The sequence below is a fragment of the Anoplopoma fimbria genome, chromosome 7, assembly GCF_027596085.1.
Source record: "Anoplopoma fimbria isolate UVic2021 breed Golden Eagle Sablefish chromosome 7, Afim_UVic_2022, whole genome shotgun sequence".
Classification (NCBI taxonomy): domain Eukaryota; kingdom Metazoa; phylum Chordata; class Actinopteri; order Perciformes; family Anoplopomatidae; genus Anoplopoma; species Anoplopoma fimbria.
This window is the reverse complement of record NC_072455.1, coordinates 15559286-15584336: the sequence shown is the minus strand read 5'-3', so window position 1 is coordinate 15584336 and position 25051 is coordinate 15559286. Positions and strand designations below refer to the sequence as shown.

Below are 25051 nucleotides of genomic sequence, written 5' to 3'. Positions count from 1 at the left end.
TCTTTTTACTTTTGATGTCAAACGATGCAGTGTTCAACGAGAGATGCCCTGCTGTAACTTCAGGATTCTTCCCATTCGGAGATGATAAAGATGTACTGTGTCTGCTGTGTGAAATTCAGAGTTATCATGGTCAGTTCGTGGAACTGGATCACTCACTAGAGTCATTTTTAGATCCTCAGCAAAGACATGCGAGGACTTTGAAAAGTCCATAACCCAAAAATGTCTTGAGGACTTTTGAGGGTAGAAAGTAGCACTTTCTTTATCAAGGTAAAGAGAAAGACGCAGCACTGACATTTTATTTAGGACGGGCACAATACTGCATAAAAGCTCATCCTCTGTGGATTTCAGACTTCTAAGAAGCACACGCACCCAATATCTAACTACAGTTATTGAGGAAACCAGTCTAGGGGATTGGAATCAAATAATTTCCACAATTACAATTCAATATCATTTCAGAAATTCCCCCCCACTTGCACACTGGAGAAGACCGTTCCGGCCTTTTCTCTTGTCCATCTGTCGTCCATCATTCATTTGTCAGAGAGGACATTTTTACCTCCGGCTTACATTTCTCACCTTTTTTCTTTCAGATGTGTTTTTTTTAATTTCCTCTAAATCTGGTTTATCTCATTCCATTTCTTCCTTCTTTTGTATATCCATCTGATTATGTGTCCTTTCACCTTTTCTCCAGGTGTTCCTCCTCTTCCCATCTTCCATCTATTTCCTTTCTGTTCACTTATGTCCATCTGTTTCGTGTCACCTTCTTCTTAGGCCTCACTTTGTTTAACATTTTCTTTTAAATAACTCTATCTATATTTCTCTCTTTTTCCAATATTTCATTTGTTGCTGTCTCTCTCTCTTGACACCTTTTCTTTGGAACAGCGTTCACCCTTCTATATTTTCCTGCTCTGCATGTCAGCTGTACCTGATCTTTTCTTTTTCCATCCTTTTCTGATAATCTTTCTCATCTCTCCATCTCCCCCCTTCCTTCTTCCTTTACTGTTATCTCCCCCTCTCCATCTTTGCGTAATGTTCAGGGGGTCGGGTCGTCCTACAAGACCTCTGACGTGTGCATGTACTCAGAGCCCATAATTTCCCATAATGCTTGAGTCGGTAGCGATAACAACCAACTGTCGCTGACTGCGCACACCGGCTGGGCATTGAAACGATGGAGACACACCCCACCAAGCAGCAGGCTTTGGTGTTTTCTTTCCCTTTCAATCACTCATGGTCCTTTTGTCTTCTTTGTCCGTCCATTTCTGACTCTTTAAATCTGTCCACTCTTTGTGATAAAATTGTTATTAACGTGATCAGTAAAGGATGAGTAATACATTTGTAGTTGACAGAGTTCAGTTCCTTCAGTCTTGATGATTTATATTGCCTATTGTGCCTGTTCTGCAGGCATAAATTGATGCATCAGCAATTCAGAGGAAACACACTTAAGAAAGAAACCCATTTGATGGAGTTGCAGCAGAATTCCCTGCATAAAGTGATTCTGAATGCTCATTAACATTCTCTTATTGTATTCATTTTCATGTTAAAAACAGTAAAAATCTATTATCCCCTTTGTTTGGGAACTGTTGTCACCCCTTCAATGACTGCTACGGGCCAATGATATCCAGTCTGGAAACCAGTTCCCAAATACTGAATGCAAAGTGCATGATAGTGTCTGAGGGTTGAACAAGATCCACATCTCAATTCCACACATCTGTTACAACATATGCTTGCACCCTCTTGCTAACCCCGCTGTGTGTGTCCTTTTTCTGTCCTCTCAGCTAAACTCCTCCACCTCCCCTTTACATCCGCAACCTACATTTGATGCTTTAAGTTTTTTGCAGATGACTGTTGGAGGTGAAATGACAGTAAAAACAGATGGAGGAGAGGGGATAAAGGGTTCACTGAAGAGGTTGGGATGGATCTTAATCTAGAGTCTCCAAACATGTCACATCAACAAAGTTGATAAGACCGAAAAGAAAAGATGTTCTAAAGGTTACACAATAAATATAAAAGATTTAGGTCCATATATTTAGCTTTTTTTAGAGAAAACTCTTCCCCTAACCCTCTCAGAAGGCTCATTTTCTAGCCCTTCAACTGGCCCTGTATTGCAGATTATAATGCAAATTTTTTACGTCCTTGCACTGAATATCTTCTTGTTAATCAGATATCCATCTCGCACTCCCCTTCGTTGGAAAGCAAATATGTTGTTTACAGAGAACAGACACAGGATGTAAGAATGCGGTTGTATTTGATCATTCGTGTGGCTTTTAAAGAACAACACCATGTAAAGCCTCGTCTCCACTGCACGGCCAAACATGGCTAACCAGGTGAGACATCATTCAAGGCACCCTGTTTCGTTGTTTAAGAACATTTCTGCAAAATGTTTCCACGCTGCCGTTGCCAACGCAGATGATTTGTCGGCTAAGATGACGCTTCCAATAAACGAACAGGAACGTTTTTGATTTAGTGTCGTCCTGGCGGAGCGCGGCCTCACCTGCCACAGCGAGATGAGTTGAAATGCACCTGGCACGACCGCTAATCCCCCCCCCGTCACTCTGTTGTACTTTGGCTGTCCTTTATCACTTTTGCTGTCCGCTCTCGCCCGTTTTGTACACCGCTAATCCACCTTGATTTGTCTTCCCCCTCCTCCCCCATTTACTTCCCTCTGTGTCTCTGTCCCAGGGGCAGCTGTTAGCCGTCAGAGAGAGAAGGCAAAAGTTGTTCATCTAATATAAACTGAAGGATGACATTTCCTCCCTCTCTGCTCTCCTCCTTCTCTTGCTCTTTGTCTCAATTTTCTCCCCTCCTCATTCTCCATCCCAATGCTTCCCATCCCTCCCACTGCTCCCTTCTTCTTCCTCCTCTTCATCATGTCATCAATGCATTTTCTCACGTGGTCCCTTACTACAAGAGTTATTGCTCTTTAATTTCTTGGAACAACACTTCTAATCTCCCTCATTCTCTCCCTCTCTTGGCGTGGGAAAGTGGGCAGGAAGTTACTCAGACAGGCAGATGGGGGTTCTTGGGAATTTCGTTGCCCCCTCTTCCCCCACTCCTTGACATTTCCCCTCTTTTCTCTAAATTCCCTCTTCCTCCCATCCTTCCTCCATTCCCTCCCTCCTTCTTTAAGGTGTACAGGTCATGTCAATAGCACCTGGGCTTTTAGACATTTGGCCCCAGGGATGTAATTGAGTTGTCACAGATGCCCAATTTAGCCTCCTAATGGTGTGGAATTGATTTCACATACCTTGACCAGATTGAGGGGTGGGACACACACACACACACACACACACACACACACACACACACACACACACACACACACACACACACACACACACACACACACACACACACACACAAACACACAAGACAAACCTGGGATGTGACTTAAACAAAAACCCTAGGGGACAGCTCCACATACTGTCACCACATACTTACTTAAATTATTTGAACCGTATCAGTGCATTGTGAGAAGAAGTGGTGTATGTGGTTTGGGTTAAAATAGTATGTATCTGTTTCTTTAAACCAAAGTGTAAAAATGTAAATTTGTTGTTTTATGGGGGGTTATTTGCAGGACTAGGCACAATGATTTTCCTAGGCTGATTTCATTACCGTTGTTTCCCCGTTTACAGTCTTTAAGAAGTACTTTGTTAACCCAATTGAATTTCCCCAATAAGCGAAGCTAAGCTAATCGTTTGCCGGCCGTAGCTTCATATTTAGTGTACAGACAACATTGCATCAATCTTCTAATCTAAGAAAGAGAAGGGTTGTTTTCCCAAATGCCAAACTATTACTTCAATGGATGAAATGTCAGCTGACATCTTAAAATTTCATATGTTGTCTAACCAACTCAATTATATTCGATTTGTAGTAATATAAAGCAGAGAAGAAGCAAATATTTTAGCTAGAACTAGCTAATTATTAGCATATTTCCTCGATTACTGCCCCAAACGTCTTTAAAAATATACAAGGGTTGATTCATTTTGTTATTCAATGACTAATTGTTTTTAATTGTTTTTCACCTTACATGGCTTAACTGCCCTATGCTGACGCAGTAGAACCATGCCCAACTCAACTGGTAACACTGGTATGTGTGTACACCTGTGTGTCCAGCACATGCCAGGCTTTTAATGCAGTCCCAACCTCTTTAAACTTTTCTTGTGGTACTCCCAACGTGTGTGTGTGTGTGTGTGTGTGTGTGTGTGTGTGTGTGTGTGTGTGTGTGTGTGTGTGTGTGTGTGTGTGTGTGTGTGTGTGTGTGTGTGTGTGTGTGTGTGTGTGTGTGTGTGTGTGTGTGTGTGTGTGTGTGTGTGTGTGTGTGTGTGTGTGTTTTAAATGAGCCAGCTGAATTGTAAGTAGAACGATAGTTGGCAGGTATAAGTAGCGATCTAATAGAGATTATGTCCCTGGCTCAAGTCAAACATCCACAAGGAATTAACTTGGAACAAGGGTTTACATAACACACACACACACACACACACACACACACACACACACACACACACACACACACACACACTGAGTGAGCGATTCGTAGGGGAAGTTGAGTATGTCCGTAGATAATGTGACAGCTTCCTCCCTCTTTCTCCTTTCTTCTTGTTACTCTGCTCGTTCACGCGTTTCATTTTCTGTTGACATTATCTGTTAGTGCACATGGCACAGCAGTCGTCACTCTCACTCCCTGTGACACAAACACACACGCACACTCAAACAGCATAGTAGACAGTTGCTGTATGAAGAACTGAGACACCGCACGGTATCGAATCTATTGTCTAAGCAGATGCTTCCTCCAAAATGAGTGTGTTTCTGTGTGAGTGTTTGCACACTACGCAGTACTTCGCTAATCTCTCTGTTCAGCTAGTGAAACTAAGTGTGGAGGAACAGCTTAGAAATTAAACTGTAAAGATAATTCAGGTTTATCCCAACTTCAATCTTATTGTTTTTAATAGTTTTACAAATAATTTCTAGCTTAAAAAACGTTTTCAAAACATCCATCACACATCACAGATGACATAGTTGTCCTGAACAATGAAGGATTATTAACGACATCATGTGCACTCTCTAGACGCTTTCCTGTTCTCGCTCCGTATTTAGTGGACAGATATCAACTTCTCATCTAACTCAAGAAATTTAACTATTCCTTTAAACTAACACACACTCGTATACAACTCTACATTCATCCTGCCGTGTGTGTGTGTGTGTGTGTGTGTGTGTGTGTGTGTGTGTGTGTGTGTGTGTGTGTGTGTGTGTGTGTGTGTGTGTGTGTGTGTGTGTGTGTGTGTGTGTGTGTGTGTGTGTGTGTGTGTGTGTGTGTGTGTGTGTGTGTGTGTGTGTGTGCGTGTGTTCGCCCTCACTGATCTATGTGTGTTGGTGTTTTGTGACAGATTTATGATTACTGCAACTATTTTAGTTGAGTGTGTGTTTTCGGCCCAGCTCTGCCTTTTATTTATTTGCGCTTTGAGACTTTTGGTATGACTTGTGCTTGTTTTCATTTTATTGATATTCGACTTGTTTTTGCTTTTCCGTTCATAAATGATGATGTTTTTTTTCCTCCCTCGTACATTTGGACTTCTCTTTCATGTTTTAGTGGTTATTTTTCTCTTTCCTTCTTCTCAGTGCTTCTTCTTCTTCTTTCTGTAAATTCTAATATTTTCCTATTGCAAATCCCTTAGGACATCAGTCTCTTGCCAAAGTGGCTAAAATGTTTCACTCTCCTCATTTTTGCCATCTCCAGGAGAGAGAGAGAGAGAGAGAGAGTTAAGATAAGATAATCCTTTATTAGTCCCGCAGCGGGGAAATTTGCGAGAGTGGAGGAGAGGTAGAAAAAGGAGAGTGTTATCTCATCGATATACGCAGAGGAAATTTTACGAGGCGGCGTGGACAGAGTTATAGAGCTGTTTCACAGGGCTATTAAGTGTTCCCCTCCTTCTCTTTCTCTAAACACCTTGCCAACTCTCCCATTGCGGCCATAAAATAGTTTGAAGTTTGTTCTACTTCTCCCGATGTTTCTGTGTCCTTTAAAGTCTTCTTCTCTCGAAGCTACTTCTCCTCTCCTATCCTCCGCACTGATTGGCCGGTTGGGTCACAGCCAAGCGGCAGAGGGTGGAGATGTACCGTATGCTGTCCTGGCACTGCGCGCGTTAATGTGTGCATGTTTGTGTGAGTTCGGGAGGATCAGTTTCCTGTATGCCGTCATCATGTGCCATTTGATAGGGGCCACGATTGGTCATTCGAGGCATATTTAGCTGTGGTGATCTTTCAAACACACACGCAGGCGCGTCACAGGAAAGGAGTGGCGCTCTCTTGATTGTTTAGTTGGCCTTTCATATTTTTCTAATCTTAAGAAAATGAATGGAGGAGACCGGCAGGGCAGTAGGGAGGAGGGGAAATTAAGAGCGAATCAAAGAAATGGAGGAAGGAAAGGAGTAAGTGAACAAGGGCCTAATCAAAGCACATTAACCTTTACTGTACTTGTGTTTAGTGTCTAAAAATAGACTGACCTAATGGCAATTGTTGGAAAAAAATACACCTATGCACGCAACTGCAGAACAGCACAAAATATTACCCTAATGATAATGTGGAAAACAAAAAAGAGAGATTTTATTAATAGCAATAGTTCAACATTTTAGGAAAACTCTGTTATCATGCAGAGTTAGATGACAAGAAAAATACTTTGCTCAAATCTCTCTGGGGCAAGCTCCGGCAGAATTTATTTTGCAAATTTGAAAGATGAATGCATCAATCTGTTGCCCTTTAAGAGCAAAATTAGGAGGCTAGATCTATAAAGAACTTTTGTGCTCTTGTAAGAATGTTGTGCTCTTGCTCTAGCAGTGTACATTTAGGCTACTCAAGTACTGTACCTTTGTACAATTTTAAGGTATTGTACTTTCCTTGAGTATTTCCACTTCCTGTAACTTAAAAACTTCTCGACCACTACATATCAGATCGAAATATTGTACTTATAATTTCACTACAGTTATTCGACAATATTAGATACTTGTCAGGTTACTTGCAGATTCAGATTCCCAATACAAAATATAAGTCAACTGATAAACTATGATGTATTATTAAGTAGTGTAAAGCCTAATTGCTAAGTATATAAAGTAGTTAAAATAAGTCCCAAGTTTACAAGCTGCAACATTAAAGCGATAACACATTAACGGACCAATAATTGTAATCCAATGAGCCACTTCGACTTTGACTTTCAGAGCCGAACTAAAGTCCTTGCCAGCAGTTGAGAAGTGAAAAGTGTTTTTGGTTCATTATCAAACTGTGGCACTAGACATTAAACTTTGACAGTCAACCACAGTTTTGGCAATTAATGGGAAAAACACTGCTATATGATACATTATCATTTGGCAGCAATAGCGTAGTTCAGTGCTTCTGTGGTTGATGGCAGAAAGTATGATCATAATCTATGTAATGTTGGTAGCGCATCCTTAGCAGCAAAGAGGGAGGACAAACTTCTTCTGGACTCAACAGGACAGACTGCATTACAGCATCATGTGCGTTGTTCTGAATAAAGGGAGAAATACACACTCCCTGCCTATGTAATCAACAGCTTCGTGCAACAAGTTTACATCATTCTCTGGAATTGGAAAGGAAGTGTATTCTGAAAGATGTCGGAAACTGAGTCAGAAGTACATGAGGCAGGCGGAGGGGGAAAGTTCTTGGGTTGCCCAAAATAAAATGAAAGTAAATTATAGCACTTTATCACAACATGACTCCTGGAAAACTCTCACCGAGACTCATTTGGAGCAATAATGAGCCTGCAGCCGAGTCTGAACTGATAAATGGAGTGAGCTGTGTTTGGGATTTGCAGCACGGAGAGATGAATGGAGCGCTCCATCTGCCCTGACTAGCTAAATATTACTCACTGGAACCACACAAATACACACATGCTAACTGAGCAGAAGGCAGGAATATGTTAGGAATGTGCTCTCGGAGATGACCGACCTTCACGCGGACACACACGCACCACGTTGAGTGCTCGGATACACAACTATGTGCCAAAAGTGCACACATTACACTTCGCATCAAACACTTTTCTGATCACACACTGACACATTTGTACTCGTTTGAAGTGAAGATTTCCTGGTGAAGAATTGCTCACGCTTCTGTGTCACACGCATTTAATGTGTGCTTACTTGTTCGCCTTCTCCACACTCATATGCACACACCTACACACACACACACACACACACACACACACACACACACACACACACACACACACACACACACACACACACACACACACACACACACACACACACTCACACATACACCCTGTCTTGCTCAACAGGTCAGGATGTTTCACAAGTCGGGACATGCATGTCGAGGATATGCCTGCCTGTATATTGCTGCGTGCGTGTGTGTGTGTGTGTGTGTGTGTATGTGTGTGTGTGTGTATTAGTTTTGTATTACTAGCCAGCAAGAAAATGTGAACTGTTAAAGACACACACACACACACACACACACACACACACACACACACACACACACACACACACACACACACACACACACACACACACACACACACACACACAGGCTGCAGACAAAGTTGTAGTCTCATTACCACAGTCTCCAAGGAGTCACCATGGCAATGGCAGAATGAAACCACGGCCTGTGGGGAGAGGAGGAGGGTGTGTGTGTGTGTGTGTGTGTGTGTGTGTGTGTGTGTGTGTGTGTGTGTGTGTGTGTGTGTGTGTGTGTGTGTGTGTGTGTGTGTGTGTGTGTGTGTGTGTGTGTGTGTGTGTGTGTGTGTGTGTGTGTGTGTGTGTGTGTGTGTGTGTGTGTGTGTGTGTGTGTGTGTGTGTGTGTGCCTGAGCATGTGTGTCCTACTGATCCAGAAGTGGTTTATTCCCCCAGGAAGTAAGTTATTCACCACAGGCCAATCAGGGGACAAAGTTTGAGACAGAGTTTAATCCAATTGGTCCAACTCTTCTGACCTTTTATCACTCGCGGCCAATCCCAGAGGTGCGGACAGCTGACAGGGTATTGACATCACCGCCAGACCGAAGTTACAAAAGAAGGAATGAGAAAGACATGAGTTTCCATACTTGATTTAAGGATAGTGACTTTATGAGTTTGTCTTTGCTGTAATCTTTGGAAAGGAAATGTATCATGGATAAAACGAGGCCAAGAAGAAGGGAGACCTAAACATTTGTTTTTTTTCATTAATGAAACATCTTAAGACAGAGGAATAATGTAAATAGTGTCCTACAAATGCACTCAATGCCCCAGCAAAGCCTTGATGGGGAGAAAGATGAGGAGAAAAAGACATAGATGTAGTAAGAATGCTTGGGCAATGAGTGCAAGGCTAAACAAATATTTACAGCGCACCCACGGTGTTTATGGCCCCGTTCACGACCACGCTCTCCTCCTCTTGTCCAACCCTCCCATTCGTCTTCACTTCCAGACCACGCTTTCCTTCAGGCCAAGGGTGCCGTTAGATCATTGCTTGCTTTTATGCAGTACGACTATTGTCCTATCTTCTCTGTGTGTGTGCATCCATACAGATGGTATTTGTGTTGCAGCATCAGTCATGCAGGTCTATTCCAAAGATATGTCCAAGATATCTGTGGGTGTGTGTGTGCAGAGTTCTTCAAAAGTTCAGTCTCTGTGTTTTACACCGTCTCACACAAACACACTAATACAAAGTTTATATGTCACTGGTCGTGTTTTATGTCTAGAGAAGCAGGGGAATCTGATAAGGATGGATAAAAATGAATTTAATGGAAGGAGGAGAAATGCGAGACTGAGCATAAACATACCAGAAACACAATTTTGTTCCATCAGTGTTTCTGCTTACAGCTTCTTACATTACTTGTAAACATAGAAAGATATGGATATGAAAGTGAACTGTCATGCCATCATGGTGGGTAAACATAAATGCACCTTTTAACAGTTAAAAAACATTTATCCTTGACTTTCTTTTGTAAAAGTTACATTGATTATTTTAAATTTAATCTGTAGGAAACTGCTAACAACTCCATCCATCCATCTCACACAAATAGAATATACTGTAGTAGACTGAGAGTCTACAGCAATGCTGGTGGCTCTGTACAAAGACATAGCGGTGCTTTGAGCTAAATGCTAACATCATGTTGGCTATGTTCCTCATCTTAGTTTAATGTGATAGCATGCTAACATTAGCTAAATAGTTAATTAGTAAAGTAAAGCTAATCCTGATGGGAATGTCCATATAGCGCCAGTGGTTGATGGAAATTTGACCAAAATGATTGCAGTTCTTCCTGAAGAGGACATGAAAGTCTGTACCAAATGTCATTGCCATCCAGTCTACTGTTTTTGAGAGAGTTCACTTAAAACCTCCTAAAAGAATCACCGATGTCAGTAGAGCACATTGTCGAGGAACAATTACTGTCAATAGAACATTTTGTGGCAAACCATCCCATGGTTGGTGAGATGTTTCAGTCCGGACCAAAGTGGTGAGCAGACCAACAGACAACACGGCTAGTGTGGCAAAAATATAAGTGTGTGTAAATGTATAAAAGGAGATGAACCCCGATTTCTTCACCGTATTAAAACTAATCTCTCTGTTTCCCCTTTCCCTGATTTGCAAATATTGATTCCCTGTCCTGCACACACTCTTCTACTCATCAAGTGATTGTCTGACACCTCTCTGTCTTTTAGGAGGTGGAGATTCTGGACATCAACACCATCAGGGACACCAGGACAGGGAAATACGCCAAACAACCAAAGGTTAGTAATGCGTGTGTGTGTGTGTAAGTGTCTTTGTGACAGAGAAAGAAGCTGTCACCTCCTGCTGTTGATAACTTTGTCCTCTTACCAGAAATGTGATGCTCAAGTGTGACTGTCACCAAAAGATGTGTGTGTGTGCGTGTGTTCTCTGTATGTGCGTGCTTCCTCTCTCAGCTGATGGCTCAAAGGTGAGAGAGTGCTAATGAGCCTGCTGACAGATGGGCCGTCAGACAGGAAGTGATATAACCTGTGACTGTTGGCGAGGAAGTCGTTGTGTAAGAGCGTAGATCTGGCCGTTGGATAAAGCAGCGTATTAGTAGTTGAAATGAATATGGACTTGTTGGTATAGTTCAGGCTTTTGGGTCAAATTGGTAAAAAAAAAAAAAAAACAGTAAGCTTCGGTCAATATATAGCAGCATGTTACATTATTACTCTACCTACAATCTGTAATCAAAGCAATAGACAGTGAAATTTGGTCTGAAAAAAGCCTTAGCCGTTATGTCAGAAAAACTGCATGATCAGCAACATTTAAAGGGTGGCATTTAGTTGTGTGTTGTGTAATGAGTGAATTTCATGTATTTTAGGGTTATATGGTAATGAAATGTGCCTTTGATACTGCTGATCAATGTCAAAATGTGGTGTTCAGGAAAGGCAAGATGAAAAAAAATCACCAGTGATTTAAATGCTTAAAGGGCCAGTTCAACCACATTACAAAAAGACCTATCTTCTCACTTTTCCCAGATACCATCTAGCTATGCAGATAGGTTTGGTTTGGTTTGCCCAGATTTTGCCCTGATAGAGGTTGTAGTAACTATACACTTCTTGCCTAGCACTAAACAGCAGACACACAATGTTAGCGGCTAGATGGTGAACGTAGTGGAGCATTTAGCAGCTAAAGAGGGAGATACTTCCCTTAGGAGTTGGTGATTATTAGACTGACATTCATTAGGTGGCCAGAATTAATTAATTAATGAGTAAATTAATGTATTAAATGAAAGCTACTGTAGCTCCTTATCTGCTGAATGTTAATAAGCAACAGTTTGTTACCAAGTTTGCCATATCAACTTCATAGGATGATAATATTTAGATGTTCTATTGTTGGCCCAAACATCTAATATTGCAGGTTTAAAATTGTAACAATATTTATATCCAGAAGCAATGTTGTTGCTCTGGAAAATCAACAGAACACACTGTCAAAAGTGGACAATTTCTTTGGTATGTAGGGGGTTCCAAAGAAACCCATTAATAGTGAGGTCTGTGTCTTATCTTTAGTCACATGGACGCTAATGTTTAGTTTTCCTAATTTGAGTGTACTGATCCTTTTAAAGTATCGGTTGCTGCTTAATTGCAATGCACATTTTGTGCTCTGCCTTGGCTGTATTTTTTCTTGTTAAACAGTCTTTCAAGTTAATTAATTTAATTGAAATGAAAGAGAGACACAAGAGAGAGTGAGTGATGGAGATAATGCATAATTGATGGAGAGACATTGAGCGTTAGAGGGAGTTGGTGGTGGAGAAAGAGTGGTCTAAAAAGGAGGAAAGAGTCGTTTGGTTAATTAGATCAGAGTGCTACACCACATGGATCACATTTACTGTTCCCGGGAGGCAGAGAGCTGGGCAACGAGCGGGAAGGATGTAGAGATCTTATTCAGAAGTCCAACCAGTGTTGTGGTCAATATATTATGTGTGTGTCATGTTCACATTCAATGTCTGAAAGAGTATAAATATATAAACGTGTGTGTGTTTGTGTTTGTGTGTCAGGACCCGAAGCTGCGGGACGTGCTGGGCTTCGGTGAGGGTGAGAACGTTGAAGGGAAGCTGGTAACCATCGTCCATGGCAACGACCTGGTCAACATCTCCTTCCTCAACTTCCAGGCTATGCAAAAAGATGCAGCCAAGGTAACCATGGAAACCGGTGCCACCACCTTCCCATATCCTACTCACTTACTTCTAATTGCCTTAAATATTTCTCCCCTCCTTCCGTCCTTCCTTCCTTCCTTCCTTCCAGTCATATCTCTGTCATCCCTCCTTAACCCCCCTCTTCTTGTTTCTTTCTTTCCTCAGGCCATATGCTGATTACTCACTTTACGATGTTGACATACAGGCATGTGCATGTTTAGGAGTTGTAAAGCGGGATTTGTGTGTGTGTGTGTGTGTGTGTGTGTGTGTGTGTGTGTGTGTGTGTGTGTGTGTGTGTGTGTGTGTGTGTGTGTGTGTGTGTCTGTGTGTGTCTGTGTCTGTGTGTGTGTGTGTGTGTGTGTCTGTGTTGTATATAGAAACCATTTCCCTTAGTTTTGACATCAGACGAACAGTCAAACAACCCTGTTTTATCACCTTGTGCCTGTGTGTTTCCAGATATGGACAGATGAGCTGTTCACTCTGGCCACAAACATACTTTCCCAGAATGCATCACGGCACACCTTCCTCCTCAAAGCGTAAGAAGCTGTGTTTGTCTTATCTTGACATAAGCGAACTGTAGATCTTTGTTTTTTTAAAAACCTCTCTCTCTCTCTCTGTCTGTTGCAGGTACACTAAATTAAAGCTGCAGGTGAATCAGGATGGGAAAATTCCTGTCAAGAAGTGAGAAACCACTTTTTAAACTTTTTTTAAGAATGTTAAACACCAGTGCACTCCACTTCTTCTTTCCTTTCCTCTTCTCTGTCTCTCTTCCACTTTCTCTCCTCTTTAGTTCAACTCCTCATTGTCTCTTCTCACTGTTTTTTGGTCAGCCCTGTCACTCATATTAATATAATCCTTTAAGACTGTTGATTGTTAGATTTTTCTGTTACATGTGAATTTGAATTTTGAATCTCTCCAAACTCTGTCTGTTTCTTTCAGTATTCTCAAGATGTTTTCAGATAAAAAGAGAGTGGAGACAACTCTGGAGCAGTGTGGCCTCGTCAATAACCGGGTAATCGGCAAAAGCAATCACTGACCACAGGGCTAAGATATGCATGTGTGTTTCGGTTCACACATGAGATTCAGATGTGGTGTTGCATTCTTTGCATGCCTTTGCAATGTAAGGAAGGCAAAAAAAAGGCTGCAGGCCTATAGGAGAGTAGCCATGAAATATGACACATGATGACACATGATGACATATGATCGAATGAACTGTCAGCAAGAGTCACAAGTCTTTAAGATTTTTTTACAGCTTTTGTTTGAGCTTAAAAAATGCTGGTAGGTGGATTTTTTTTTTTACAGAGAAACGCTAGCTGTTTGACCCCCGTTTCCAGTTCGTGCTAAGCTAAGCTAACCGTTTGCTGGCAGGTGCCCTCATATTTACCATACAGTCATGAGAGTTGTGTCAGTCTTATCATAAAACTTTCAGCAAGTAAACAAATAAGCATATTTCCCCAAATGTTAAGCCATTCATTTCAAATCTGCCTGTTGCCATTGAGGTTGCATAAAAACGAGATATAGAGTTGTTTTTCTATAGAAGTCTTAAAAGTGGCTTTCTAGAAATGAATCCTGGCTTCCTTCATTCATTCAAACATGAGTCCAGAGTGTTTGCTTGTATCTGCAGTGTAAGGTACCACAGACTTGTGGTTTGGTAGGTAAAACAAGGTTTCCTGTGTGTTTTTAGTCAGTGCAATCTTTCTCTAAAATCAGTTTGGAGTCACAAGACATTTATTTTTTGCATAAGGGACCAGATTGTGCAAACTGCACTGTCAGCATTTCTCTTAGTATTGTTGTACTCTGGTGCCTCCTGCTGGTTAAATAGGAGATCACACATAGTGGGAGAGGACTGAGGAGAATTTGATCTACAGCTGATAGTGTCATTAATGTTATTTGGTGTGACAAAAAGGGCATTTATCTTCAGTCTGCATAATTCACAATGCTTCATAGTTTGGAATAAGTGTCCATTCTTTCTCTTTTTTTATTTCCCTCCATATCTTTCAACACAATCCTCTCTGTTCTCTTTCAGTCTGAGGGAATAAAGCCAGATGATTTCACGTGGGATGCCTTCCAGAAGTTTCTCGACAGCCTCTGTCTCCGGCCCGAGATACAAAGCATCTTTGAGGAAAGGTTTGTGACACATGATTACACTTTGATAAACTGTGATTTTCTATTATGTTAATTCCCTTTTGCCATAACACAGGTACAACCCTCACCCTAAATCCTTTAGTAATTATACTCTAGTTATATCTTATGAGTTCCTAGTAATGTTCACAACCTGTTGCTTCTGTGTGACCATACACATTCTTTTCAGTACATTTTTCTCTTTGCTCCAGTGGCTCCAAGAGGAAGCCATTCATCTCTTTGGACCAGTTGATGGACTTCATGAACCGCCGGCAGCGAGACTCCAGACTGAACGAGGTGCTGTACCCCCCGCTGAAGAGGGAACAGGTCCGACAGACCATGGAGAAATATGAGACCAACGCCAGCCAGCTGGAGAGAGGTTAGTAGCTTTGAGTGTGGTTTTTTTTCTTCTTCTTTTCACATTCCAGACATTTAGATGCTAATATCCAGAGCAGCTTAAAACATGCTATCCATATTTCTTAAATAGAAATAATGCAGTGAATCATCGCAGCAAATATAAATCAGTCCCTGTTTTTTTTTTGCCTTTTGGTGTGCTCCCCAATGATCATACAAGAAAGTGACCAGGATACACTGATCTTTTCAAGCTGCTGAATCAAAAAAGAAAAGTGCACAAAAATGTAGTCACATGATATAATATTTTTTCGCTAGATAACAAGAGGTCCGTGTACGTGCAGCTGTATCCTGTCGTAGATTGTATCTGTTTATCCTAAAGCAAGGTTTATCAGCTGCTGCAACAGTCTGATAATTATAGATTTATAGGTATGATTGGTTTCCTGGTGTTTTATTGAAGAAGGTTGTCCACTTCTAAAATCCTTGACCATGTACTCACCAAACCCATATCTCTTTCCCTTCAGTAAAACAACCAGAATGTGGGAATCATTTGTGAATTGGATGAAATATCCTCCACATGTTTTGTTGTGGAAAAACTGTTCACAAGTGGGGAACAAACAGAGCCTGGCTAGGACACCGTTAAGCCAAAATATGTAAGATGATCCACTATCCAGCCCACAGTGCTCAGATGGTTGACGTCCGAAAACAGCCTTTTGCTCTTTTGGCCCGTTTACTGCTAGAGCACATGACGTAAATTTAGTATAGTAACTTCCAGTCCTTGCCATGAGCAGATGGATGCTGGTCTCACTGTCAAAAACAAGTTTGACCTTTTTTTATAGTCTGTAAACACGTCCCATCCTTATCTCTCTCCCGCTCTCTCTCTCTCTCATGCAGACCAGATCAGTTTGCAGGCTTTCAGTCGGTATCTGGAAGGAGAGGAAAACAGCATCGTGCCTCCAGAGAGACTGGATATCATCGACGACATGAACCAACCACTGTCTCACTACTTTATCAATTCCTCACACAACACATACCTCACAGGTGAAAGTACACTCTTACATTTTGACATCTAGCTTTATAGTTCATCTATTGGATCTAAAACCATCTTTCCCTCCCTCTGTCTGTCTGCCCTCAGTGGGTCAGCTGACCGGTCTGTCGTCAGTGGAAATATACAGGCAGGTGCTGCTGACCGGCTGTCGCTGTGTAGAGCTGGACTGCTGGAAGGGCCGGCCTCAAGACGAGGAGCCCTACATCACCCACGGGTTCACCATGACCACTGAGATCCCCTTTAAGGTGGTATTCAGTGCTTTGTGGCATTCAATTGCCCAGCATTATTATTAATATATAATATTATCTGTGCAACATTTTCACAGAGTTTTTCCCTTACATAAATGTCTGTTTTTTCACTCTATATATGACTGGCACCATATAAAAGTGATGCAATAAACTGCCAAAGTTTTTACATCGACACAAAAGAAGTGGAGTATTTTCATGTTTATGGAAGCATTAAGATTAAGAGGTCCACTATGTAAATTGACTTGATAGTTTATTGACTTTTAAGTACATGTTATAAAGCCCTGACAAGCTGAGACGCTGTTTCTCCTTTGGCTGTTAAAAATATAGAAATTATTAAGGGATCTTGGTGAGTGGACCTCTTAACCTTGGTGCATTTGTGCGGTCTGGTCAGCAAATTCTTTGTGCAGTGGATTCAGAAATGCTGAATATGGAGGCAGCAACCACAGGCAATTTGAACAAACCGAAGACATTTTAGTGCCATAAAATGTTTTAGCCTCTTTCATAAGAAGCTTGTCTCTGCTTTCCAACTTAATGATGAAGGCAAAGTTCTGCTGTGCTTTTAAAATAAATAACTTTTCATTTTATACTCATGAGCCATCATGAAACGCCTTACAATCAGAGGAAATGTGTATTTCACCATTTCCTTAGTCATTTTATTCAATAGACACCTTTTAATGTTCTCATTCTTCCCCTGACTGTAGGAGGTGATTGAAGCGATAGCGGAAAGTGCTTTCAAGACCTCGCCGTACCCCCTCATCCTGTCCTTTGAAAACCACGTAGATTCGTAAGTGTTATCAGTCTGCATGAGTGTGTTTATTAGCACATGGATTCAGATCATCCAGTTTGTCTCAGCTCCATGTATTTTGGTTTGCAGTTAGTTTGATGTATTTATTACCAAACTAAATGTTTTGATTTAAAGGTGCAGTGTGTAGTATTTAGTAGCAGTGAGGTTGCAGATTGCAACCAACTCAGTACCCCTCCGGTCAACCCTTATCTCCTAGACTGTGGTAACATGAGCAGCCCAGTGCACAACCAGGGTTACGCCATGTTATCTTTTAGGACCTTTGCCTTGCCTTCTTAAGGAGCAAAGATATTCTGATGGTGGCTAGCAGTGCTATGGTTTTTCCCCTGAGCTGATCACATTACTGCATTTTCACAATCGTATCATAGAGCTACGGTGGCCTTCAGGTAACAGAAAAACATGAGAGGCTCCCGCTAGAGCCAGTGTTTGGTTTGTCCGTTCTGGACCTTAAGGGCCCTGTCCCAGTGTGGCGGGTTAAAGTAAACCAGAAAACTAACCTGTGTCTCTTGTTCTGTCAGGGCCAAGCAGCAGGCCAAAATGGCAGAATACTGCAGGACCATCTTTGGAGACGCCCTGCTCATTGAACCACTAGAGAAATATCCGGTAAGAAAGATCTTCACACACACACACACACACACACACACACACACACACACACACACACACACACACACACACACACACACACACAACACACACACACACACACACACACACACACACACACACACACACACACACACACACACACACACACCATTTGATACTCATTTAGAAAATGATTTTAAGGTCAGTTTTAGTCTTAAACTATCTTGAGTGATGTCTCACTGGAGAAATTAACAATATCCTCTCTGTGTTCACAACTTTCATTTCAGTTCTCAGACCAAGGGTCACAGAACCAGATTTGATCATACAGACATTTTGTGTTATTATTTACCATATTTCTGCTTATGAACGAGGCCCACATTGGTATTTGCAATAACATGAGTTATGCATTATTGTATACTTGTACTTAACTGTCTTACAAAGTTAAAGAGCATTTGCAGTTAAAGTGCATATGAATCCAATAAAGTTTTACTGGTTTGGAGCTGCATACTCTCAAGAAATATATGCAATGGCAAAAACTTAAAACCATTTCTTCATGTGTTTAAACGCACAACAGGTTAAAACATAAAATGATGGTATTTTTCAACCAAAGTAATGGAGAGTATGTGTTGATGATTTAGAATGATTTGAAGGCTGTTTTAAAGGCTTCCCTGTGACTTCTGTGACATTGTAACATTGAATGTGGCGATTATCTTAACTTAACTTGTCCTTTTTCCAAATGTTCAATTTCAACTGAGTTAACTCGTGTGTATGTTCTTTGTCTTTAGCTGGTCCCCGGTCAGGCCCTCCCTTCTCCGCAGGAGTTGCTGGGTAAGATTCTAATCAAAAACAAGAAGAAGCACCAACACCACCGACCCTCGAGTAGTGGCAGCATAAGACGCAGAGAGCTGGAGGAGCATTCGTCACCCAACAACGGTGAGTTCATGCAACTACCTGCATCTCTTTCAGTGGCATGTAGGGCCGAGAATCAGTAGGTTTCGATTGCATTTAAGCACTATAACGAGTGTTTGGAGGAATCAAACCTGGACTGTCTTGGCCCATGATCGCACATAACTTGAAACAACAATGGGCCTACCACATACAGCGTGTAAAATAAGTATTGAACACGTCACCATTTTTCTCAGTAAATACATTTCTAAAGGTGCTATTGACATGAAATGTTCACCAGATGTCGGCAACAATCCAAGTAATTCATACATACAAAGAAAACAAAACAAATAAGTTCAGAAACTAAGTTATGTGTAATAAAATGGAATGACACAGGGAAAAAGTATTGAACACGCTTAGTGAAATTTATTTAATACTTCGTACAAAAGCCTTTGTTGGTAATGACGGCTTCAAGACGCCTCCTGTATGGAGAAACTAGTTGTATGCATTGCTCAGGTGTGATTTTGGCCCATTCTTCCACACAAACTCTTCAAATCTTGAAGGTTCCGTGGGCCTCTTCTATGAACTCTGATCTTTAGTTCTTTCAATAGATTTTCTATTGGATTCAAGTCAGGGGATTGGCTGGGCCATTCTATTGTCTGTGTGTTTGGGATCATTGTCTTGCTGAAATGTCCACCCTCGTTTCATTTTCATCATCCTGGTAGATGGCAGCAGATTTTTATCAAGAATGTCTCGGTACATTTTTCCATTCATCCTTCCTTCAATTATATGAAGTTTGCCAGTGCCGTATGCTGAAAAACAGCCCCACACCATGATGTTCCCACCTCCAAACTTCACTGTTGGTATGGTGTTTTTGGGGTGCTGTGCAGTGCCATTTGACCTCCAAACATGGTGTGTATTATGGCATCCAAAGAGTTCAATTTTGGTCTCATCTGACCAGACTATATTCTCCCAGTATTTCACAGGCTTGTCTAAATGTTGTGCAGCAAACTTTAAACGAGCTTCAACATGCTTTTTCTTCAGCAATGGAGTCTTGCGTGGTGAGTGTGCATACAGGCCACGGCAGTTGAGTGCATTACTTATTGTTTTCTTTGAAACAATTGTACCTGCTAATTCCAGGTCTTTCTGAAGCTCTCCACAAGTGGCCCTTGGCTCTTGGACAACTCTTCTGATAATTATTTTCACTCCTCTGTCAGAAATCTTGCGAGGAGCACCTGGTCGTGGCCGGTTTATGGTGAAATTATGTTCTTTCCACTTCCGGATTATGGCCCCAACAGTGCTCACTGGAATATTCAGAAGTTTAGAAATCCTTCTGTAACCAATGCCATCAGTATGTTTTGCAACAATAAGCTCTTTGCTTTTACCCATCATGAGATGTTTCTTGTGTGACACCTTGGTAATGAGACACCTTTTTATAGGCCATCAGTTGGGACTGAACCAGCTGATATTCATTTGCACTGACAAGGGGCAGGATTGCTTTCTAATTACTGACAGATTTCAGCTGGTGTCTTGGCTTTCCATGCCTTTTGGGCACCTCGATTTTTTCATGTGTTCATTACTTTTTCCCTGTGTCATTCCATTTTATTACACATAACTTAATTTCTGAACTTATTTGTTTGGTTTTCTTTGTATGTATGGATTACTATTGACATGAAAATGTCATGTCAATAGCACCTTTAGAAATATATTTACTGAGAAAAATGGTGACGTGTTCAATACTTATTTTACCCGCTGTACATGCTAAAACGAGGTTATTATATACCATTAATGTAGATGAGTTGCACATAGACGTTAACACTATGATTTTGTGTAGGTTGCCCTCAGAACGACAGCGAGGGAAACCAGCTCCTTTCAAATGGGGAGGAAAAGCTGGCTGAGCGGCTGGTCAAAGACTCTGAGCCTCGCAAATCCATTGGTGAGTTATGGAAGAGAAGAATAGATGGACATATGGATTATAAAGTCGGCCATTGTGGCGCACACTAGGTTTTTGCATAATGTATATTTATAACATTGCTCAGGAGGTGAGGGAGAAAGCGAGGAGGACGAGGAGGACGAACCGACAACTGAGCTGAAGAAGCCAAACTCTGACGAGGTAAGAGGCCATCAAGAACAAGGCTGACGGCGTGTTTGACTGGCTGATGGGCTGATTGATGGATTAGTGCTATCTGCCCCCCGCAGGGTACCGCCAGCAGTGAGGTGAACGCCACAGAGGAGATGTCGACTCTCGTCAACTACATCGAGCCTGTCAAATTCAAGAGCTTCGAGGTGGCAAACAGTAAGTGTGCGTGTGAGTGATAAGGACACAGGAAGATGTCCTCACTTTTTGGTACGGGGAAGATGTGAAGTGAAAAAAAAAAAGAGTGTGTGTGTGAGGGGGGGTTGGCAAGCCTCGTTAGTTCTGAGCATCTCTCCTCTGTAGCTCATTAGGCAGACGGTCGGGCTGTGTGTACTCATTTGTGGTTAATGATCAGCCTTGTCATACGGACATGTCGCGCATAGATTATCTAAATCAATTTTTGTACCTGTGAGTTCTTTCTCTTATTTCGCTCTTTATCTGTCCACCAGAGAGGAGGAAGTTCTTTGAAATGTCTTCGCTGGTGGAAACAAAAGGCATGGACACCCTGAAGAGCTCCCCCATCGAGTTTGTCGAGTATCCCTGAAAGCTTGTCATTCCTTGAAAACTCCTTTTGAGGAATTGGTTAATGTGTATGTGCATAATCCTTTGTGTTTAAATGCCTCTTTAGTGTTAAAAACTCAAGATGATGGAAAGTAGTGAGCAAAGAAAAGTTTTCAAAGCCTAGTTTTCACTTTAAAACATGTCAAAAGTAATATTTGACCTTTTAATCTGCTACAGTGTGCAGCATTTCACAAATAGTCAGTGCACACATTGGCCACATTTACAGGGTTTGGCTCTTAACAGCACTCCTCCAGGTACAATAAGAATCAGCTGAGCCGAATCTACCCTAAAGGAACAAGGGTGGACAGCTCCAACTACATGCCTCAGCTCTTCTGGAATGTCGGCTGCCAGATGGTGGCGCTAAACTTCCAGACCCTCGGTGAGTGTGGTTATTTCAGATGGCCTGAATTTGGGCATGTAAGCTAGGCCTATAAAGTACAAAGCATCCACAGGCCCAAGAAACATAAATAAGGTTATTAAGAATTTAAAGTTTTGCTTTTTGTAACTGGTAGATACTGTGTCTCTTCAGCCTTATAAATAATTCCCATGTCAGGAACATCAAGTTAAAGCATCTCAACCTTTATCTTCCTAACTTTTTTTGCTCTCTCTCATCCCTCTTTCTGCCTTTTCCCTTCCTCATCTCTCCATTCCTCTCTACCAGACCTCCCTATGCAGCTGAACATGGGTGTGTTTGAGTACAACGGCCACAGCGGCTACCTGCTGAAACCTGAGTTCATGAGGAGGACGGACAAGCACTTTGACCCTTTTACAGAAAACATAGTGGATGGTATAGTCGCCAATACTGTCAAAATAAGGGTAAGGGGAAACAAAAGTGTCATCCTTTGGATATTAAAGTTCTTTGTAATAGTTGTTATTATAAACATGTTTAATTTAACATCCACCAGATTATCTCCGGCCAGTTTCTGATCGATAAAAAGGTGGGCGTGTACGTGGAAGTGGACATATTTGGACTTCCTGCTGATACGAAGAGGAAGTACAGAACCAAAACATCCAATGGGAACTCGCTGGACCCCGTGTGGGACGATGAAATGTTTGTGTTTAATAAGGTGCACAAACCAGGATTTTTGATGTCTTTCACATTTTTCCCTCTCCCTTCATTGTCTGTCGTTTTGTTTACTCTTAAATGCTCTCTAAACTTCTCCCATGGCATCAACGCCCCCCTCTCTCTCCAGGTGGTCCTGCCCACGCTGGCCTCTCTGAGGATAGCGGTGTTTGAAGAAAACGGCAAGTTTATTGGACACCGGATCCTCCCTGTGTCGGCCATTAGACCCGGTCAGTACACACGCACAAACACACATAAACACACTCTTTCACTGTCAAGCATTTAGAGTTAAGTCTGGTTGTACCAAACATTTAGTTAAAACATCATTCATCAAGACTGCTGTACATTTCACTGTCAACACCAATGGACAGTTGTGATTTATGTATTTGTTTCTCTCTTCCCTTCTTCCTTCCATCTAGGCTACCACTACATCAACCTAAAGAATGAGCTGAACCAGCCCCTCCTCCTGCCCTCTCTGCTGGTTTACACTGAAGCTCAGGACTACATCCCTAATGAACACCAGGGTAAGAACACACTGGAAACCAAATTAAATTAGCGATTTTAAGGTTAATCAACCACCTTGACTTGGAATTTGCTTCAAGACTTGTGACTTGACTTGAAACAAATTTGCCACTGGTCCAGAATATGTGATCTTATGGTTATTTATGACCTTAAGGCACCCTTTGTCTTGTTTTTGTGTGTGCGTGTGTGTGTATTCTCATGCAGAGTATGCAGAGGCTCTGACCAACCCCATTAAGCACATCAGTCAGTTGCATAAGAGAGAGACACAGCTGGCTGCTCTCATAGAGGACAACAGTGAGGTAAGACACCTCTGTGTGTTGAACATTAACAACAAACAAAAAAAACCCAAGAACCTTTGCAGGGAGGTCAGAACATGAGGACTCAAACATTCCCCCTTCATTTTATAAAATGTCTGTATCCCAGTTAGTCAGTAGTGAGTATAAACTGTGTGATAGGCCTACAGATTGTGAAATCTCAACTCATCTTCCTGTTGCTTTTGTCCAGCATGTCCCCAACCAGCCCAAAGAGGGAGAGACCAAGAGGGAGAGTGACATCATTCCAGGAGGTCGACTCCCCTCCCCCTCCCACACTCTCCCCCCTTGCACCTGGGAAGAAACCCCTGACATCATCAAATTACCTGCACCGGGTAGAGACCTCTCTAAATCATACTAACATGTTGTCTCAATGTCTACGTGTAACACATGCAAATACACACACCTGTCATTTATCTGCACGTGTGAAAGGTAGTTATGCTAATGTAACATTCACTGATATCACTTTCAATGATTGATGCACTAAATTTACCACCATGATTTTTTTTTAAGTACTTATTGCATAAGATTCTTTATGTTATCCATTATACCAGTCCATTTACTCTGACAGCGAAGAAAATCAGCTCCCTGCACCTGCATTAGGATGGGGGGGTTGGGAGTTTTGGTTATGGAGCAAGTTTAGCAGTCTAAAAGTTGATACACGCTTAGTCTGCCTACCTCTCATGTGTATTTGCATCAGCCTGCTGCATGGAGGTGTATATTATAACGTTAGCTAACGTAATATGTCCATGTGTCTTCACTGCACAAATATTCATTGTAGTCGATTTACAAGAATTTTTACTTTACTTTTTCCCCCAGTGTGTTGTAAAAAACATGCATCTTTCTCATTTTCAACTTTCCATGAATTTAAATTTAAAGCTTTTATGAAAATGTACCGTTTTTAGAAAATCCAAAGTGAAATTTTACTAGCAATTTCCTGCATTTATGAGAAATATTGTTATTCTCAAGATTAATATAAATATAAACTTAAACTAAAGCCATGCACACTGTTCTGTTTGTGTCTGATTGCTTTTCCCATAATCCATTTCACACATACTGTCTGTGTGCTTCTCCTCCTGTTTCTTTTGTGTTTGTGATCACGCACGTGTGTTTGTGTGTGTAGCTCAAAGTCCAAAAGAAGACCTCATTGCCACTGTTCTGGCAGGTAAGGTCACTCCAGCACATTCATTCTCACACAGAAACTTGTGAAATAGTTTGTCTGTCACATAGAGCTTAAGTGAGACAAGCTGCCTAGTGGCTAGCAAGATTTACACTGAATGATATGACGATTGGCCATAACTTTATCATTCTGTTTGTTTCTCAGACGTCCAGGCCCAGTCCATTGAGGAGTTGAAGCAGCAAAAGGGCTATCAGAAGCTGCTAAAGAAACAGAGCAAAGAAGTCAAAGAGATGCGTAAGAAACACCTCAAGAAGGTACACTCACAGACAGATGCTTAACAGAATTGAAACATTCATATTTTCATCCATATATATTCACTTTTTCACTCCACTTGTTGGAATTTTTCAGCTCTGCATAGAAACTGGATGTGCAAAGTCCACTATGTTGGCAAAACTCACTTTTTTTTGCTAATGCAAGGCAAAACAGCTTATCTACATTTTGCTTGTGTGTGTTTTGCAGGTGTGGAATATGAGTAAGGAGCAGAAGAGTCGGAGTTGCCAGCTTAAATCTGACACAGAGAGGAGACGCAGTCAGATTGAGAAGAACCTCAAACGTAGCATCAAGAGAAAGTAGGGATAGATGGATGGATTTATGGGGTGTATAAAGGGAGA

General features: G+C 41.5%; 1 protein-coding gene across 1 annotated transcript in view; it reads left to right on the top strand.

The window, feature by feature from the left end:
- The window catches only part of plcb3 (phospholipase C, beta 3 (phosphatidylinositol-specific)), a 47752-nt gene that overhangs the window by 16516 nt on the left and 6185 nt on the right, over positions 1–25051 (top strand). The window contains exons 3-28 of the mRNA XM_054601026.1: positions 10657–10725; positions 12486–12623; positions 13080–13159; positions 13251–13304; positions 13563–13635; positions 14650–14750; positions 14957–15123; positions 15990–16136; positions 16231–16388; positions 17093–17175; positions 17712–17796; positions 18567–18714; positions 20501–20602; positions 20706–20779; positions 20866–20962; positions 21253–21337; positions 21619–21743; positions 22026–22180; positions 22270–22431; positions 22558–22657; positions 22847–22951; positions 23154–23248; positions 23454–23595; positions 24384–24425; positions 24585–24694; positions 24900–25009. Of these exons, the coding sequence (XP_054457001.1) occupies positions 10657–10725; positions 12486–12623; positions 13080–13159; positions 13251–13304; positions 13563–13635; positions 14650–14750; positions 14957–15123; positions 15990–16136; positions 16231–16388; positions 17093–17175; positions 17712–17796; positions 18567–18714; positions 20501–20602; positions 20706–20779; positions 20866–20962; positions 21253–21337; positions 21619–21743; positions 22026–22180; positions 22270–22431; positions 22558–22657; positions 22847–22951; positions 23154–23248; positions 23454–23595; positions 24384–24425; positions 24585–24694; positions 24900–25009 (2807 nt within the window). The remainder of the gene's footprint in view (positions 1–10656; positions 10726–12485; positions 12624–13079; positions 13160–13250; positions 13305–13562; positions 13636–14649; positions 14751–14956; positions 15124–15989; positions 16137–16230; positions 16389–17092; positions 17176–17711; positions 17797–18566; positions 18715–20500; positions 20603–20705; positions 20780–20865; positions 20963–21252; positions 21338–21618; positions 21744–22025; positions 22181–22269; positions 22432–22557; positions 22658–22846; positions 22952–23153; positions 23249–23453; positions 23596–24383; positions 24426–24584; positions 24695–24899; positions 25010–25051) is intronic.